Source organism: Perognathus longimembris, chromosome 27 (genome assembly GCF_023159225.1).
Source record: "Perognathus longimembris pacificus isolate PPM17 chromosome 27, ASM2315922v1, whole genome shotgun sequence".
NCBI classification, from domain to species: domain Eukaryota; kingdom Metazoa; phylum Chordata; class Mammalia; order Rodentia; family Heteromyidae; genus Perognathus; species Perognathus longimembris.
Window position 1 is genome coordinate 1,709,674 of NC_063187.1, and position 20,942 is coordinate 1,730,615.

Genomic DNA, 20,942 nt, shown 5'->3' on the forward strand with positions numbered 1-20,942 from the left:
AGGTTGTTCTTTTCCTCCCCCAAATAGCATCTCTCACACTTTTGCCCATGGCAGACCTCAGATGACCACAATCCTCCTTGCTTAGCCTCAGGTATAGCTGGGATTGTGAACATGTGTCAGAATACCTGGCCTATTCGTTGAAATAGTGGCTCACTAATATATATATACATATATTACATATATATTGCATATATATGTATCGCCATTGGATTGGCTTGGAATTGCAATCGTCTTATCATTGCAGCTGGGATTACAGGTATGAAATATATGTTCCCCACCTAAGAAAGGGTCTTAATTCCAGTGTTTGCTGTCACATAGTATCTCTTTTGACACCTCTTTCTTTGGCTGCTCAATGGGAGTTGACATTATTAACAGGAGAGCAAAAGGATCTGGGTGCTTCAATGACAGGAGCATCCGGGCCCATTTAAAATCAAATCTGTGTTAACTTGCTCTGTTCCAGGCATGGGTCTGAATGCCTTTTACAGTGCTGGTGTTGTTATTTTGATTATGATGCGGAGGCCACAGCCCCAAGTAAATCAAAGCTAAATTACAGCTCACTTTCTAACTCACAGCAGGTAATTAACAAAAAGATAGGACAGTAAGCTCTCTGTAGCACAATGCTGGAGTTAAAAAAGGGCGGGGTGGGGTGGGGGGGGGAAGGAATCAACCTCTCTAGGCCACAAGTTGATCAAGCTAAATAAACTGACAAACAACAATAACAATGGGAAGTAATGTGGGCTTCCAGTCTCCCTCCCTGGGTTTCCTTTTGCTTTCCCAGGCTAATGGCTTTTTGCTGTGTTTACTTAACCTCTGGTTGTGGCCTCACTTACCTGCAGTTGAAGTGGGCCTAAGCCAGGGGTTGCTGCAGCTGCTGCTGCCATGGTGGTAGGGATCAGCTGAACTGGGTAAGGGTCACCTGGGTAAGAGAATAATAGAGACGTCAGCACCTTTTATCTCCTCTCCACCTGCAAATTAAACTCATGCATCCACTCTTTCCAAAAGCCCGTCTTTTGTGAAGCTGGCTGAGGCTAATGAAAAGCTCCATTGTGAAGCCCCTTTCCCTAACACTCTCCACAATTCTGGCTGAGAGACTGGCTGGAATAAAAGGCACAAGCAATTAAGGCATGGAACCTCATCCTCTTTTTTTTTTTCTTTCCTGTAATGTATTTAGGAAAACAGGAGGAAATGCTGATTGATCAGAGGGTTGTAGTTTAACACACACACACACACACACACACACACACACACACACACACACACACACCTGACAATCTCCATCTCAGCATAACAAATACGTGGCAAATGTATTGAGTGATTATGAAAAGGAACTTATTGAAAGTTACTTTTGTTTTAACGAAGCAAAACCCCAAAGATTTAAGCCAAGCAGCTTCTCTTTGAAAACCATGCAATTGCCTTGATTCAAATAATCTTTCTACTACTTTGCCAACAAATTCATAGTGAAGAAAATATTTTGTGGGTGTGCTGGGCACCTGTTGTGCATGCCAACAGTTCTAGCTACTCAGGAGGCGGAGAACTGAGGATCACAGTTATAAGGGGGCCCAGGCAAAAAAGTCCATGAGACTCTTATCTCCAATTAACCAGCAAAATAGTGGCAGTGGAGGTGTGGCTTGGATGGTAGAGAGCCAGCCTTGAGTGAAAAGGCTTAAAAGACAACACCCACCCTGAGTTCGAATCCAGTACCAGCAATCTATCTACCCATCCATCCATCCATCTGAGAGTGATAGATAAATACATGTCTATTATTTCTGTGATAAATGATAAATGTCTATAATAATATAAGGACAATATCAAAGGACTTCTTCCCAAAGGAGTTTGCCTTTTAAAACATCACAGCAATTCAAAATTAATCTCGAAGTGTTATTAGTCTATAGCCTATAAAATCTGAGTTTATATCAGTTTATTCATTCACAACCCAGACACACAGAAAGATGGACACACAGATTCTGCCTGCAGAATGTAAGTCATGAGCTTTTCTTTCATTTCATAGGCAAGTACTGTACAGAACTGTATTAAACAATCTGTATTATATTAAACAATCTAAATGTTACTCTCCGGGTTAAAGCAAACTGCAAGGCAGATTTTGCTATTGGTTAAGATGACTTGGGTTGGAGGCTGGAGAGTTTGAGCAACTAGTAAATGGATACAGAAACCTATTATAGGCTCCATGGGTGGACTGGGTTGGAGACAGTGGGAAGGAGATTCATGTGCTCTTGAAGGGGAAAGATGGCAGAACATGGTGGTAGTTCTTATGGAAAGGCAAGAGATCATTCAAGGGTGATTTCACTGTTGTGTTACCAAGATACCTCAGGAATGGATCAGCCTGAGAGCTGAGGAGGGGACTGAAAGGAAGTGTCCATCTGACATTCCAGAAGGCAAAGAAAGAGAGTTTGGGACAGAGTGATCAGCGTTTACAAATGTGGGCCTAAGTGACATGGAGGTTAGTGGTTCGGGCATAGAAACTGGGGGACCACTGTTTGCTCACAGAGCAGGGTAGAAAGGAGAAGACTGGAGAGAAGAATGTAGACCTCACTTTCCTCCAAGCTGGGAGACAGGTTGGGGCTAATAACTCTTTCCATGCGCAGAAGATAAACTTGAATCAGCATTGACTTTTGAGAGTTGGCTCGGTATTGTCTGGCTTATGCTCCCAGAATGGGGCAAGCAACTTGGGTTGCTCTACTGGACCAGCAGCCAACATAAAATAAACCATATCTTTGGTTGAGACTAAGCAAAGACACAAGGTGTGCCAAGAACCAAAGGAATGAAGCTAGTTAGTACATTCTGCCCAAGTCAAGCTGGAGATGGCTATAGTCAGGCCCAACAAACATCTTGATTTTATCTATGTGAATAAGACACAGCCAGCAAGAACCAGTATGGCTGCTTGCTAATGACTATCGGTTGTCTGATGCTACTAAGCTTTGGCACAGTCTGTTAAACCAGGAGACAGATAACTTCTGAGAGATTCTCAGGTGATCTGTATGCACATCTGTGTAAGAATGGCTAAAATGGGACACTCCAAAAGTGGTATCGAGTTGCAGATGGGTGAATGGGAAAACGTCATTGAAAAGGTCAAAAGAAGGAGGGACAGATGAATGGAGAGAGGAGGGGTAGGTAAATGCAGTGTACAAGAGGGAAGTAGGAAAGCTGAGGGGGAGGGTTGGAGTGGGAGAGATGGAAGGGAAGGATGGAAGGGGTGATTTGGGATCAAGATGCCTTGTAGCCGGGTGCTGGTGACTCACTCCTGTCGTCCTAGCTATTCAGGAGGCTGAGATCTGAGGATTATGGTTTGAAGCCAGCCCAGGCAGGAAAGTCCCTGAGAGTCTCTTATCTTCAATAAACCACTCAAAAAGCAGAAATGGTGCTGTGGCTCAAGTGGTAGAGCACTAGCTTTGAGCACAAAGAGGCTCAAGGACAGTGCTCAGGCTCTGGGTTCAAGCCCCACAACCCACAACAAAACAAGATGCCTTGTACTCACAAAATGGTATGTTGAATTAAAACTCCTTTGAACAACTGCTTAAAGGTAATTAAAAAAAAGAGAAATGGTAAATAATGTGGAAGCATTACAATATGTTTGCATGCTAATGAGGAGGATTCAATTTTCACAGGGGAAAAAAAAAACCGAGGATACAGAAGATAACTCATGTTATATGATAAGAGTTTTACTTAAAATTTGGTAATTTTAGCTATTTAATCTATAAAATGGATTAATTGAAAGGGAAGTTTTAAAGCTTGGATTTGTATTTTTACAATCTGGCTAACGTAGCAAATACTATTACATTATGATTGTTAGAAGTGATAATTTAGATGCTTAAATGGTGTAATTCATTTGTATTCCCCATTTAATGATCGTAATCTTAAAATTAACTACAGCACAAGTGCAGTGGCTGTGATACTCTTCCGAGTGATAATTTATTTTATATAATTTGCTTCCCTGGTTGTAAATTAATCAATTAATGAGCACTTACAACATCAACCACGTGACTAGAGCTCTGCTGGATGCTACAAGAGACAGAAAACAGGGAAAGAAAACAAATCTTAGTCTTTCTCCCCTGTAGATCTCTCCATCCCAAACCAGGGCTGATGTAAGTCCCACTGAATATCAGAATGCTGCAAGAGTGATTTCCTGGGTTTATTACTTAGAGACTAGTTCAAGAAGGCCTTGAAGACTCACAAGTGGAAGGGAGGAAACTGTTTATCTGTCTATCACCTCTGTCTCTCTGTCTGGCTATCCTTTCTGGCTAAGAATCTATGCATCTATGTACATACATATGTATATATCTATCACCTAACTATCATCTATTTATCTCTGTCTGTCTGTCTGCCTGTCTGTCTATGCATCTAGCCAGCTATCCTATTATCCTATCTATCTATATCCATATATATTCTCTCTCTTTCTTCTTTCTCCCTCTCTCTCTCCTTCCCTCCCCACCACCCTCTCTGCCAGTAGTGAAGCTTCAACTCAGAGCCTAATCCATGCTCTCCCTTGGCTTTTTTTTGTTCAAGACTGGCCCTGGAGCCACACTTCCACTTCTGGTTTTTCTGTTCTGTCTATTAATTGTTGAGAAGAGCCTTAGGGTTTATTTTTCCCCAGCGTCTCACTGAACCTCGATCCTTAGACCTCAGCCTCCTGAGTAGCTCAGGTGTGAGCAAACAGCACCCAGTGAGAATGGTGTTAGTTGGTACAAATGGGTCAAAAAATGAGAATGACATACTGATGGAAAAATTTAAAAAAATTGTTTTAGCTGAGAGGTGGTAGACTGAACTGGAGGCAAGAGTTGAGAAACTTTCCACAGCCCAGTCTCAAGGATATTTGAAGACACAAGCAAAGGAATTAAAGAAGTCTCAATGAACATTGCCAGAGGGATTAAGTAGTGGGACATCTTCAATATGATACAGAAGTCCACTGCAGGGACACAAACTAATTCCTGAATTAGAACGGATAGCAAAACTCTCACAAAGGTGTTTTGAGAATATTTTGCAGTACTAGGATCTATTAATGAATGAGATGTACATTGAACACTCCAGTTATAATCTAGATTATACACACTATTTTTATAATGCACTTTTGGAATCTCCTGATTTCTTATCTCTTATGTTCATGAGTGTATATTAGCAAAAGGATCAATAACCTTTCCCTTGGATGGGCACCTGTATGATAGTAACTACTGCTTTACCCTCAGGTCACATTTTACACATGTTTGTGAATGGACACACACTTGTGACATGAATATCTGAATACATATGTGAGACATTTATAAAAGGTAAATATTTTATAGGTGTGTATGGATCAAGATATGCATCCTGTGGTAGATATTGAAGGTGTATTCTGTGTTATGTCAGAATGGGATTATGTTTGGGGAAAGGCTAGTAAACAGGCAAACAGGGTAAAAATTCAGTAACATGGCTGCCCTTAATCAGATATGGCTGGTGTTCTTCTAAGAGAAAGAAAAACATACAAATAGACAACCTTAGCTTTCTAGAAACCAAGAGGCACAAGTTAGCTATCTACAATAGTCATTAACATATTGGTGTCATGGTTCTAGCTTCTTGACCTGAGCAAAATTTGTGCTATTTAAGCCACCTCACATACTAGGGTTGTCATAGAGACCTACTTATCAATGTATTTTGTATTTAAGTGAATTGGACACAACAAAAAGTATGAAAGCAGAGCCTGTTGTGAATAACTCACTTTGGAGGCTGAGATTTAGGAACCATATTTGAAGCCAGCCCAGGGGAGGAAATTCTGTGAGACTCTCTGATTAACCACCAAAAAGCTGGAAATAGAGTTGTGGCTCAAGTGACAGAGTGCTAGCCTTGGACACAAAAAGCTTATGGACAGCACCCAGGCCTTGAGTTCAATCCCCAATACTGGCACGAAAACAACAACTGTCACAAAAAGTATAAAAGTAGACATTAGACTACAGCAATTATATATCTTTAATCACATCCAGTTTTAAAAGTATAAATCTATACTCTTAACCAGGATATCAAATTTTTTTAAAGGTTTGCCTCTAAGGAACCAACCATATTATCACAGCCAAACCACAAGTTCACATAACTTAAAGCAAGTTTACCTCACTATTAATTTCTCAGGCTCAGAATATTCAGATTTAATTTGGTTGAACTCTGCCCCAAGTTCTGAAGTAAGCATAAATAAAATACCTGAAAAATTCCAATGTGACAATATGCCAATTTAATTCTTAGTAAAAACTCAAAATATACTGCAAAAAGATGTGTTCTTCCAAAATAATGTTCATAAGACTTTGTAAAGAAGGCCATGGATCGCTCTTAAAATTTCTCTTTTGAATTTCTCTTTTTGAAAAAAAAAAGAGAAAGAGGTCGTTCTTAAATAAATACTGTCCCTAATATGGGCCATTCCTCAATTAAATGTTCTAAGAAAATATTATAACAGGTTTGTTTTGTAAATAACACATGAGGTACTTACTTAGTTAAAAAATGGGTAATGGAAAATTCTGACTTTTAAAGTTCAATCATGTGTAAGTTATTCGAACTGACTTTGAACTACTTACATGTAATTTTTTGTAGTCTTTCCTAGGTTTTAACCATTTGAATTTTTTTTCCTTAAGCTTTTCCAAGGTAATTTGCTCCTTATTTCGAGGCCAAACTTGGAAAATTCTAGTTCAAAACTGAAAATCTTTCATAAAGTGAAAAAAAAAACTAAGTTTGTTAGTCAATTATTTTCAGAATACAATCAAGCTTACACTAAATCTGTGCATACTAAAAATATAGGTGGTATTTGTCCCACAGAAAGCATGGTAATTTCCCAGGTATCACAGTAATGGAGATGTCAGTAGCATTTTTTTTCTAGTTGTGTTATGAAAGATTCATTTCTCTTCTACATCATATCACTATTCTCATGTACTGGAATCTAAGACGACACGAAGATACAAGCACCCTGAGGATGGAACTTGGGACAGAAATTGCTTTGGTTCATCCCCTGGGCTGAAGGAAAAATAGGTGGCAACATCTTTTGGAGAACAGCTCCCTGAAGTCCTAGGGCAGAGGTAACAAAAGCCATTATCCTTTTTGTCCCCTGCATCTAGAGGCATTCATGTCATTGGGACATGGGTACCTGATACAGAAAGAATGAACTATGGGAGTTAACAAGCATTGTACAGGGATCTAGTGGTTTACCTCAAAGGCAACCGTGCAGTTACCTCATTGATGTTAAGCAGGGAAATGACACTGCCTGATTTGTGTTTCAGATAGATCAATTCTCTGGCAAGAGAGAGATTGATTGGAAGAGGGAGAGACTGGAGACAAAGAAACACGTGAAAACGATCACAGTAAATCAAAGGGGGACATGGGGGTGGCCTGAACTAATCACAGAGGAACAGGAAAGGCCAGGGCAGTGTTGGGAGACAGCTGGATAACCAATTAGATGGGGAAAAGAACACAAGGAAAAACTAAGAGGAGAAAAAGAAATCCGTAGCTTGGTCTTCTACTTTATTTTGGTACAGGGTTCCTGAAGAAAACCGTGGTACATGGTTTTTCTTTAAATAGTTGTTTAATTATCCCAATATCAATTTTTGGTTAATTCATTACTCACCTACTAATTGGAAATATGGACAATTAATATCTGTTAAAATGTTAAAATCTCTATTAAAATGTTTCATTTACACATATGCCCAGATATAGGAAAATCTCACAGTGAGTAAGTGTGAGAGTTATGGATATCTTTGTAAGGGAAAGGATGAAGCTTGAGGAAACATTTCTTTCTTTTTTTTCTTCATTATTTGTATATGAAAGGGTCTTTTTATTTTCTATTTTTATTTTTAGTGTAGCCAAGTTGGGCCAAATAATGGAAATGAATACAACTCTGGCTGGGCTTTTCCTCCAACGTCTGTCTCCAAAGTGCTGAGCTTACAGGAATGTATCACCATGTGCTCCTTTTGAACCAATCAATTTACTTGGTTGTTATTATAAAGGTGATATACAGAGGGATTGCGATTCTATGAAGCAGGTAATGAGTAGATTAACTTTCCTACAGTGTCTTCTGTTTCCCCACTATCTCCCAAGCCCTCCCTCCCGTCTCTATCCACTCTCATCTGTAGTTCACGCTCATCTGTGTCCTGTGAGCTTCACCCTTTTTTCCTCGAGTTCTGTGCCCTGCTGAAGATATACACATATAAAGACAAAAATTGACATTGCTTAAAGCATTTCGGATTTTGGTTTTCCTAATAGATATTACCACTTAATTTTCACTCAGTCCTCATGTTGTAAACATGGGCCATGGGGAGAACGCAGAGAAATCAGGGGCACAACCCTTGCTTTCATGATGCTTTTAGTTATGGAAATAAGACACAGAATAGGGATTGTGAAGTCAATCAAAAATACGTTATTATCAGGATGCACTGTATTTATTAACGGAATTGTTTCATATATATGTATAGATTCATATATAGTCATGGTAGTCCTATATCTAGTCATATATATCTAGTCATACATATAGTATTCATAGATATTATATAACATCCTACAGATATATACATATATTCATATATATGCATATGTATATATATCAAGGCATAGTGATATGTGCCTGTAATTCTGGCACTTGGGAGTTGGAGGCAGGAAGGTTGTGAGATCAAGGCCAGTCTGAACTGCATAGAGAGACTATGTCTCAGAAAGAAAATAAAACCAAAGAGCAACTTCCAATACGAAACGACTAGAGCCAACTAATAATGACAGTAGTGTCACAGTCCCGATGTGATTCATATCCGGCATTGTGACATCTTAGGAGCACGGAGACTCTAGTCCTTAGAGGTTAGCCCTGATGTGGAGTGGGCAGGGACGGGTGGGGTGGAGCCCTTTGGATGGAACACAAGAAGTGGGACAAAAAGAATGTACATGTGAACTCTCTTCTCTTCAGGCGATCACTCGGGCCCACTCTGGGGCTCTGCCAGCAACGACATGACCAGATGTGGCCCCTTGATTGGAACCCTGTGCAATTTTTTGATACTAACCACCGAGTAGACACTGACACAGGTAGCCATCTCCAGGGAAAGGAAGATTTACCTATGAGCTGGGATGACTGGAGAAGGGAAAGGAGTGAGACTGAACAAAAACCAAGAAGTAGAGAGAACAAAAACAAGTCCGAGACTTGTGTGCTAGTGACTTATCTTGCCCCAAAGTAAAACATTGACCGAAAATACCTAGGTAGGAAGGATTTATTTCTGGGGAGAGAGTAGCTCACATAATGGCAACCAGGAAGAGAGGAAAGGGAGAAAAATATAGGAAGGAGCAGGAAAACCAAGCTCACTTCTGGGATGTGACTATCTCCTATGAAGGTGAATGCCACTGTAAATCCATCAGAGCTCTCTGATCGCGTCATCTCTGGAAATGTTCTCATAGGTATTCTTCAACCTATTTGCCTTGACAGTTATGATTAACTATTGTAAGCTGCAACAGAGGGCACACAGTAAGTCTCAGGATAATTGGTTGAATGAATGAATGAGTCTAAAAATAAGAAGTACTCCAGCACCAGAGAAAGCAGTGCAAAGAAGTTGTCATCAAAGAGACTGTGGCGGGAATATGTCCTATCTTGATTAAATGGAAGATTCTTCAATGGTGCCCTGATAAGAAACTGGCATGTCATTGAAAAGATATGCAATTTATTCTTATGTAGACAAATGTATAACTGTGGGGACTCTGAAAACTGCCCCATCTACTTTCTCTCCTCATCTGAGTCACTAGAAACCCATCCACTGAGGCAATTACAGATCCTTTTTCAGCCCGTATAGTATTTTTTTTAAATTTTATTTTTGGTGTTAATCTGGATTGAACTCAGGGCAAACACTCTACCAGCAGAGCTATGCCTCCACCCTCTTTTGCTCTTGACTACTTTCAATGTAGCAGCCACTATCCCCTTTGGTAAATTTTGATATTAAAACTATTTGTATGCCATTTCACATTAGGAAACAAGAATATGTCTTTCCAAAGTCTTGCAATAATTTTTGTTCACTAGCAAGATTCCATTGTGGTTAGGACTTCATCAAAGATGTTACTCAAAGAGGAAGAGGGAAAAGATCCTGAATTGTCCTGATTGCTTAATATCAATTTAGGTGTTCTGAAATCCTAGCAAGGTGAAAGTTGTTGCCTTATAGAAGGAAATATGAATTATAATTTCTCCCTTATTGTAAGGAATGCAAATTATAGCAATTCTAAGCCATCTTGTAGGACTAAGAAAAAGAAACCTGGTACACAAAAATCAAGTTGAAGTGTCTGAAGTTTTTTGTTTTTGATATGCCAAGAATAGCATATACACAATGGAATTTTATGCCTCTATCAGAAAGAATGACATTGCCCCATTTGCAAGGAAATGGAAGGACTTGGAAAAAGTTATATTAAGTGAAGTGAGCCAGACCCAAAGAAACACGGACTCTATGGTCTCCCTTACTGGGAATAATTAGCACAGGTTTAGGCAAGTCACAGCAGAGGATCACAGGAGCCCAATAGCTATACCCTTATGAACACATAAGATGATGCTAAGTGAAATGGACTCCATGTTATGGAAATGATTGTTATATTACAGTTGTAACTACTTTCAATGTGCCATATGTAACTGTAGCCTCTATTATTGATGATCTTCTTGTATCACCTTCCTGTGGTTGTACTTACACTATCTCTGTATCTTATCTGAGTATATTGGAAACCGGGTATACTGGTATTAGAACTAGGAAATTGAAAGGGAATAACAAAATCGAGAGACACACGGTAAAAAAAGACAAACAACTACAAACGCAATACTTGCAAAACTGGTGTAAATGAAATGAACAACTCATGGGGGGCGGGAGGGAAGGGAAGGGGGAGGGGAAGGGGGAGGGAGAATGAGGGACGAGGTAACAAACAGTACAAGAAATGTATCCAATGCCTAATGTATGGAACTGTAACACCTCTGTAATTCAGTTTGATAATAAAAAATATATATATATATAAATAAAAAATAAAAAAGAATAGCATAGGACATTTAGTATTAGAATCCTGTTATGAGAAATGCTAACATTTCATATTGATGCTCATGGAATCATAAGAAATAAATCTAAATATTTGAAATGAATTTTAAGAACGTAAAATTAATAAATTAGCTCTTGTTTGACTAGATAGCTATTTTTCTCTTAAATAGAGATACTCAGAAGTAATTGTTAGCTCTTAACTGCTTTGTCACAGGCTGACATTTTTTCAGTAACAGATTTTTAAATGAAATAGATTTTATGACTTTTTAATGTAGCATGGCAAATGAAAACTTTATTCTATTTAATTTAATAGTTACCTAGATGGCTGGTTCAGAAAAAGATTAATTTATGAACTCTTTAAGAAACACCGCACAGAACAGAAAGGCACTTCTGCACATAAAAGATAATGCGCATGTTTTTTTCATGTCTTTGTCCATAAATTTGAAAATTCTAGTACCAGTGACAATCTCTGGATAATTATCTAAGCAATCTGAGAATCCCTTAGAGGTGGCAATGGAACAAAGGACTTTCCTGTCCTTTCTGAGTTCTAGTACTGCTATCCGCTATTGCTTAATTACTGTACAATAGATGCTCAAAGCGAATCATTCATTGAAAACAGCGCTACTCAGTGGATCAAGCCTGTAAGTATTATTTGGGAGTCAATGATTAGGAGAACCATGATTGTAAGCCAGAAAAGTTCACAAGACTCCACTGCAATGGCTGGGTATGACAATCCCAGTCTAAGACTCTATTTCAACTACTGGCTGGGCATGACAGCCTTTGCTTATGCCAGCTACGAAAGACACACAATGACTGGGTACAGTGGGTGAAGACCAGTGGGCAGGACCCAGCATAAAATAAAACCCAACCTTGAAAATAACCAAGGCATTAAGGAGCTGAAAGTCTGTCTCAGGTGGTAAAGCACCTGGCTTTCCACGATGAGGCCCTGATTCCAGGGCACACTATTTCCAGAACATTTTGAGAGAATGAAGGAAAGGGTGACTTGATCAAGATGTACTGTATTCACAAACTGACATGTTGAACTGGAATCCCTTTATACGACCATCTAAAGGTAATTTTTAAAAATGTAAAAAAAAAAACAAACAAAAAAAACTCAAAGAAAAGTACCTGCTTTTATAGCCAGATCTGTATAAAAGTATGAAATCCCAACTTTTGCCTCTATATTTTTAGAAGAAGATGGATGGTACAGAGAAAATATACCCAAGATTATCAAATGATTAAATAAAACAGCACAAATGAGGACAATGGGACACTCAATGACTTTTAATATTTCTGACTTTTAATAGTAAGCCTGAGTAGATACTGATTTTTGTGGTTTTTTTTACATTCTAGAAAACCATTCCACTTCTCTGCCTCTTGAGACTTTTGACAGACATCTCTCATGTCCCGGAATGCACGCAGAGATTGTTGTCTGCAGGTGAGAACAAGAAGCTTCCCACAATACCCTAAGAAGAAACCCGACAGGGTGCAGTTGTGAAGTGACACCTGGTCTCGAAGTTTCTGCTCGAGTGACAAACTCTCAATCTCAAGAAATTAAGAAATGTTATGGAATCCCTCACTTCCAATAGTCCAAATGATGAGAATATAATTATGCGATAACAAAATCATAAGAGGGGATCAAAGAAAGAGCTTTGGGTGGTTTTGCTTTTGTGTGGCGAGGGGTGGGCTGGAAGACTAGTTACTAATATGGATCAGTTCCTACATCAGAGCTTGTGTGCCTAAGATTGATTATGAGACTGTGTTTTAGAAACAATAAAGCACTGGAGACTCAATTCTAGAAAGTTTCAATTCTGTGATTGCCACATCTCCCTTTTTCTTTCCTTGTGCTAAATCTTGTGAAGCGAATATCCATCTATATTGTATGAAAAGCATTGTATTTTTCTGACCTAGACTTATTTCTTCTATGAGACTTGGGTAGTGGCTTTCACCGAAGCCAATCTCTTCAGATTCTCAAACCACTCATCTAACTTTTCCTCAGTAATCTACCTGGAAAAAAAAATGTAAACAATGGTCCATTCAGGAATGCAAGCCATTCTTCCTGAGAATAAAACTATTGCCAAGGTCTAGGAGGAAATCAAGCTCTCCCAAAGTCTTGCGTTTTGTAATCAAAACTTCAGAGAAGAAGAGGAGCATGGGGGGAAAGATTTGCTCGTGTTCTTTCTAACCCAGAGCCCAGAAGCTTAAAAATACGAGTCAATCATCCTTTTCCTTCTGCTTATTAACAAAGGAACTACAGTGTGCAATGGGGAACACACGTGTTTCCCATTCTGTCAGCTTGATAAAAGTGCACCATGTCAACGGCGCGGGGCTTGTGATCTGGGAGAATCTGTGAGTACTGATTGTCCACAATCTGCCAGTCAGCTGACCTAGCTGACTCAATCAGAAATTAGCATGCAGTCTCCTAGGCATCACAGAGATATAATGGGACCCACATGATGGGCGCATTCAACAATGAAGACCTGTGACATTAACTCAAAGCAGAGCAACACACCAGCAAAGAGGCCTGGGGAAGTTTATGCTCTTTAACTCCTAAACATTAATTTTATCGTGGGGTCTGAGGAGCTAATGAACACAGCGTTTGGGGGTTATTTTATTTTTTCATTGGAAGTGGAAATTGTGCAGAAAACCCCTGATGAAGAATAAGAAAGTTGGTCTCATCAACTGCTATTTCTTTGTAAAGCTACCTTCATAAGGCAATTAAATATTTCAATCAGTAACTTTATATGGTTATTTTATTTAGCACATTACTGAAAAATTAACGCATGTGTTAAGATGAAGAAAGAGTATGTGGATATATTTCTCATTGCATAGAGCCCAAAATAATTACACACAGTTTGTAAAAAGTCGTAAGATCTAAAGTCAGGGCACCAGTGGCTCAGGCCTATAATCCTAGCTACTTAGGAGGCTGAGATCTGAGGACTGAGGTTTGAAGCCAGTCTGGGCAGGAAAGTTGAGGAGATTTGTGTCTCCAATTAATCATCAAAAGGCCAGAAATGGAGCTTTGGCTCAAGTGGTAGAGTACAGTGTCTGAGCAGGAAAGCTTAGGGACAGCACCTAGGCCCTGAGTTTAAGCCCCAGGATTGGCACACACACACACACACACACACACACACACACACACACGTGCATAAAATCCACCAGCTTCTCCATCAGCACTGGGCTACTTTTTTTTGCATAATTATGATTTAGTCAAACAAAGCCTCTTATAAGTATGGCAGAGTAAGGCTAATTCTAGATAAGGGGTGAGATGCAATTATAAACTCCTGGTGTGATTTGATGACCCTTTGGAGGGGTGAACCAGACCCTTGTTTTTCTGACATTTTCTTACCTTTGTATTGATTGGTTACAAATAAGCTAATGAGGGCTGGGAATATGGCCTAGTGGCAAGAGTACTTGCCTTGTATACATGAAGCCCAGGGTTCAATTCCCCAGCACCACATATATAGAAAACGGCCAGAAGTGGCACTGTGGCTCAAGTGGCAGAGTGCTAGCCTTGAGCAAAAAGAAGCCAGGGACAGTGCTCAGGCCCTGAGGCCAAGGACTGGCAAAAAAAAACAAAAAAACAAATAAGCTACTGAGACAGACACAGTGCTAACACCATTTTATATTTAACTGTGGTGTGTGTGTGTGTGTGTGTGTGTGTGTGTGTGTGTGCATCAGTACTTTTCTAACCACTTAAGCCCCATCTTCACATCTTTTTTTTTTTTTTTTTTTTTTTGGTGCTAATCCTCGGCTTGAACTCAGGGCCTGGGCAAGGTCTCTAAGCATTTTTGCTCCAGACTGGAGCTCTGCCACCTGAACCACAGCTCTCCGTCTAACGTTTTGCTGATTAATCGGTGAAAAGAATCTCGTCAACTTTTCCTGTCTCAGCTGGCTTCAAAGCTCAGAGCTCAGATCTCAGCCTTCAGAGTAATGAGGATGACAAATACAAGCCAAGCACCGGATTCATATAGAAACTTCCTCTACTTTGTAGACGAGGAGACTAAAGCTGAGTAAAATTTCTAGGTAGAGTATGAGAAGACAAAGGAGGAAAACAAACTGTGAGTCCACTTTCAGGCTCTGAATGTAAGTAGCATCTCCTCCCCTTCCCCCCCCCCCCCCCCGCCCAATGTGGATTTGCCTCTTTGAGATTTGATTAATTACATCAAAACAAACACAATTAGAATGCCTGAAGTTATATAGATAAAGATGTCAACTGGTTTATGTGAATGAATCAGTCTTCTCCTCCTTCACCTCCTTTTCTACTCATTCTTCTAGCTTACGTGCTATGCCTGAGCTTTTCTCTTCAAAATTAGTGCTCTACCACTTGAGACACAGCCCCACTTCTGGCTTTTTGGTGGCTATTGGGTGGTGAGAGGTTTATGGATTTTCCTGCCTGGGCTGGCTTTGAACCATGATCCTCAGTTCTGAGTAATTAGGATGACACATATTAACCACTGGTGCCTGGCTCTTAGTACTTTACCCAGTCTTATAAGTATGAAATAATTTTTGTTATTATCTCTTCTATGGTTGGCAATATGAAAGGTCAATCATAATACTTTCCTGATTTTTAAAAAAAGGTCATAATAATTTTTTAAAACCAATATTCATGGAAAGTTGCCAAACTTTCTTGGGTTCAATGGTTTGAAAAAGAAAAAAAAATTATGGTCCACTTAGGATAAACGAAATACCAAGTCACTTATTTCGATTGAAGAGTAATGTTGAAATAACTCAACATAGTTTAAAATTGGTGTCTGTGTATTTTGTTCAGAATTTTAAAAAATATACCATGCGTCCCCAGGAATTACTGTGGGATCCTGGAGGGGACCTTGGCAGATACTAAGGAACCCTGTGGTACAAGTGTGGCCATCTTGCTAGCAGGCCTGTGTGTCTATAAACTTGGTCACACATTTAACAAGCATCTTAAGAGGCTAAGCCCACAAGCTTGTTCTTCTACAACTGTTTGATTTGTACCGAACATAGAAAAATGGTTGGTTTGGTTGGACCTTGCCTTTCCTACCGATGTGTCTTTCTCATCTACATAAAATGTTTCACTCTCTAAAGTATTTGTGTATCCATTTTGCCAGTGGAATTTTATTTTGATGCATTTTTATTGCGCTGATAAAGGTGACATACAGAGGAGTGATAGTGATATAAGTCAGGTCGTGAATGCATTTCTTTTTGGACAGTGCTCCCTCCTCCCCTTCCCTCGCTCTCTCTGTTTTCCCCTCCCGTCCCCACCCACGGGTTGTAGAGTTCATTTTCCACATCGTGTCCAGTGAGGACCATGGCTGCCTTTGTCCACCCTCTGTCCCTCCATTTCTGTGTCTCCATTTACCCTCCCAAAGACAGAGAAACCAACACCCAAGACAAAAGGAAAAGAAAGCAAAAACTGCAACAAAGACATAAAACCCTTTGGTTTTGATTTCCGGGAGTTCATTTCAATAAATATGAATGTATGTGATCAGATTACCATTCCATGACTGGAAATTTTATATGCAAAGTGAAAAGAGAAGGAAAGAAGGCTGCAGCCACTGAGATTAAGAGAAAGATCCACCTTTCTCATTTCTCCTCTGGAGATGAAGATGGCGTTGAGCTGTGTGTGGGTTGCTAGGGAGGCACAGATTGAGGGAAGAAGACTGAGTGAGTGAGCATGAAAAGACCTGAATTGTGAGCAGATAGAGGCCCTTCAAGTAGCTGATCGCAAAAGTCTTTCATGAGTCTCACATGCTGGGCAAATAGACACATGTCCATCCAAAATCATTTCCCTCTCTTTCAAGTAGAAGCTTTTGCTAAGATAGCAACCAATCGATACAATATACAGGAAGATGGCATCTCCTCTGTAATACACCAGTGGCCTGCAGGTGTCAAGGGGACTTAACTTGTTACCAAAAATACATGCATCTACCTACATTTGAGAGTGCACAGGTTAGCTAGGTAAAGATTCTACCCTGAATATCAGCATAGGCAAATGGCCTGGGGCCTGGGGCAATTCAACCATCCAATTTGCAATTGAGCTAATTTGTTTATACATTCCATTATAGGACAACTCAGCATCAAAGCTGTTGTGATGATGTTTTTCAGACTTATATAAAGGGCTTTCATCATTGTTTGCTAATTCAAATGGGTTATTTCCCCCAAATATAAATTAGAACTGGGATCTTTAATTATATGTTAGGAAAGAATACATGTTTCCACATGGCAAATTAGCTAATAGCTTAATAGAGCTGACAAGTTAAAGAAACTATAGACTGGACATTTTGTTCCTTGACTGGACTGGTCTCTGCATGCAGGGGACCGATGAAACTAGTGATTTTACAATATTTCTCTCTCCTTCTCAAATATATTTATATACCTTTATGTGTACATGCATAAATCGATATCATGTATATACATACTTGTGTACATATATGTATGATGAATATAATGAGAAAGCACATATATGAGTATACATAGATGTGTGTATGTATATACACAGACATATGAATACAGATATAAACAGAATACTTTCTATAGGGAACTCTACACATACACACATAGCATTCATTAATATGTCATTATTTTTACATTCTAAGAATTTAGACTTAAGAAGGGATGGGCACTAGTGCCTCATGCATGTAATCCTAACAATTTAGGAGATTGGAGGATTATGGTTCTCAGCTAGCCCAGACAGGGAAGTCTATGAGACTTTTATTGGCAATGAACCACTAGGAAAAGCCAGGAGTAGGCTATAGTCAAAAAGACAAAAAAAAAAAAAAAGAAAAGAAAGAAAGAAAAGAAGAATTAAAAAGAAAAGCTTGCCAAGCACCAGTGTCTCATGCTTGTAGTCCCAGCTAGTCAGGAGGCTGAGGTCTGAGGATCACAGTTCAAAGCCAGCCTGGGTAGGAAAGTCTATGAGACTCTTTATCTTCAATGAATTAACCATTCAAACACCAGAAGTGGAGCTGTGACTCAAGTGGTAGAGCACTGGCCTTGAGCAGAAGAGCTCAGGGACAGTGCCCAGCCCCTGAGTTCAAGCCCCACACCTACCAAAAAAAAAAAAAAAAAAAAAAAAAAGACTAGGCCCTAAGTTCAAACACTGTGATTGTCACATGCCTGTGCATGAACATGCTCATACACAGACACACTGGAAAAGTATTCTTTTCCTAATAAACTTTCCTACCATCTTTTCTGCCACTTGCACTTAACAAAAAGCACAGTTTACTAACAAAGCACAATAACAGTCTCATGAAGACACACATTTTTGTACTTTATGTCACTAATGACAAATATCTAAAGAGAATCTGAGATTGGGGTCATCATCTCTCAATATGTATTAACAAATCTCCACACTAGTGTGAGAGGAAATCACACCATTCTTAGAAACTCCTTTTGTAGAAATGTAGGCAGTCTTCTCTCAAGTGTCTGGTTGTGGTGCTCTGAAGTTATCTCAGTATTGCCTAGTGATGTGTATTCTAGTAATCAAGAAAAATGTTAAGAATGTATATTTTATGGAACTCCAGCACACCCCATAATTTTCTCCCATTGTATTTCATAAAGGAAAGAAACTAAGACATGCTAACTCAGTCTACAATGCTTGGAGGCCTTAAACTTTACATGTAAGTTTATTTACTTATTTCTGTTTTAGGAACATGTAAAGTTTCGTGTTTAGCTCTGAAGATTTTTATTTGTTTAACATACTTGATAAACACACATTTATCAAGACACAGAGACAGATTGATGCAAAGTTCCTGCGTTTTGATATAAATAGCATATCTGTCACTTTTCTGTGCTACAAAATCAAAATGCCAATGGTTTTTGTAAAATACTATTATTATTATTATTTTGCCGGTCCCGGGGCTTGAACTCAGAGCCTGTGTGCTGTCCCTGAGCCTCTTTGTGCTCTAGGCTAGTGCTCTATCACTAGAGTCACAGCTGTACTTTTGGCTGTTTCTGAGGGGTATAATGGAAATAAGAGTCTCATGGCCTTTTCTGCCTGGGCTGGCTTCGAACTGCAGTCCTCAGATCTCAGCCTTGTGAGTAGCTACAATGACAGGTGAGAGCCCCTGACCCCTGGCTTTAAAAATACAATTTTACTGTTATTATTAAGGTGTGGTACAGAAAGATGAACATTTCCAAAGTCACCCTAATGTCACCCTAGATACAAATCTGGTACATTGAGAACTGCACGGTGTCACTAAACTTAAAGCTCCTGGCTTCCAGATATGGCAGGTAGACAATGATGGGGTGATGCGGTGGGAAGCTCACTGAAGGTTAGCTTTGCTGCAGTGGGTTGAGAGGGGGACACAGCCTAGACCTTTAATCTTATCTGCCCAGCTCATCCTTTAAACCAATCCAAACACCACAGTGTTACCAGAGCATCTAGAGTTCTAGAGTCTGGCGCAATGCCAGTTTCAAGATGGCCAGCAGTAGGAAAAGCTTTCTTCTGGTCCACTTCCAAGGTTACAAATGAAGTACTATGATTTGTGATGGAAGCACTTGAGGGTATGACTATCCAACTGGTTAATATATACTAAACACCATTAGTACCAATGGGGGGAAAACATGAACACTGAGCACATTTTAGTATGCACAGTCTGTCTGTCCAATGTGAGTGAGGGAATGGTGGGTTCTTGAGCTCTTCCTGGCCCACAGTTATGCTGTTCTTTCTTTCTTTCTTTCTTTCTTTATTTTGCCAGTCCTGGGGCTTGGACTCAGGGCCTGAGCACTGTCCCTGGCTTCTCTTTGCTCAAGGCTAGCACTCTGCCACTTGAGCCACAGCGCCACTTCTGGCCATTTTCTATATATGTGGTGCTGGGGAATCGAACCCAGGGCTTCATCTATACAAGGCAAACATTCTTGCCACTAGGCCATATTCCCAGCCCATATGCTGTTCTTTAGACTCTCTCTTTAACCCTGTGTGTATGGGACTGATTTCTACAGTTGCTTGGGGAGAGGGGAAGATAGACAGACACAGAGACAGAGAGGAGATACAGACACAGAGAGATAAACAGAACAAGATAGACTATATGTAAGTATATGCAGGTATTGTTTTAGACAACTAATGATTTTTTTAAAGTGCTTCAGTTTTATTCTAGTAACCAAGGTTAGCAAGAAACCACACTGTGTACACATGTTGAGTATGAGAAGATGGAAACAAAACAACTAAAAATCATTCATGATGAAAAATACAGAATTTGGCAAAGGGATAGAATTTTAAAACCTACTTGGAGTTTAAATTAGATTTTAAATCAGTATTGTCAGTGATGTGTACTAAGTACTAATGTAAAAAGAAAAAAATACACCTTAGAGTGTGAGATACACTGATAATGAAATGATGTGGTCAAAGAGATTTGAGGGCTGAGAATGTGTTTTAAAACATGGGAAATCAAGGTCAACAAAAATATTTTCCAAAGCAATATAAAAACTTCAAAGAACAAAGTATCATACAACTAGTGATTTTTTGTGCATGTGCATTTGCTAGTCCTGGGAATTGAACTCAGGTGCTTAGTGCTATACCTGAGCTTTTTTGCTCACGGCTGACACTCTATCACTTGAGCCACAGCTCCCTTTCCAGATTTTTTTGGTAGATACATAGAAACAGGAGTCTCACTGATTTTCCTTCCCCAGGCTGGCTTCAAACTTGGATCCTCAGATCTCAGTCTTCTGACTAGCTAAGATTATAAGCAACAGATACCTGGCTACTCATTTTTTGTGTTTTCCAAATTCAATCACTTTTATTTCAACTCCAGAGTTATAACCTACTTATGTCAAATGATTTTATTTTAAAAACCATATCTACTTCTTCAATATAACATAGAAAAAGGTTAAAAGATTAAGGATAAATGTTTAAAATCCCATGAAAAGTCAAAATATTACCTGAAAGTTGTAATTGATTTGCAGTATGGTTGGGTAGAATTTCCCAAATGCAGTAGTTTAGCATGATCCAAATGAACTTATTAGCAGGCA

The 20,942-nt window shown here is 39.4% G+C and overlaps 1 protein-coding gene across 12 annotated transcripts in view; it reads right to left on the reverse strand.

Moving 5' to 3' along the window:
* Sox5 (SRY-box transcription factor 5) overlaps positions 1–20,942 on the reverse strand; it is an 884,924-nt gene that overhangs the window by 100,441 nt on the left and 763,541 nt on the right. For all 12 annotated transcript variants that reach the window (XM_048335235.1, XM_048335237.1, XM_048335233.1 and 9 more), the window contains one exon: positions 831–916. In XM_048335235.1, coding sequence (XP_048191192.1) covers positions 831–916 — 86 coding nt within the window. The remainder of the gene's footprint in view (positions 1–830; positions 917–20,942) is intronic.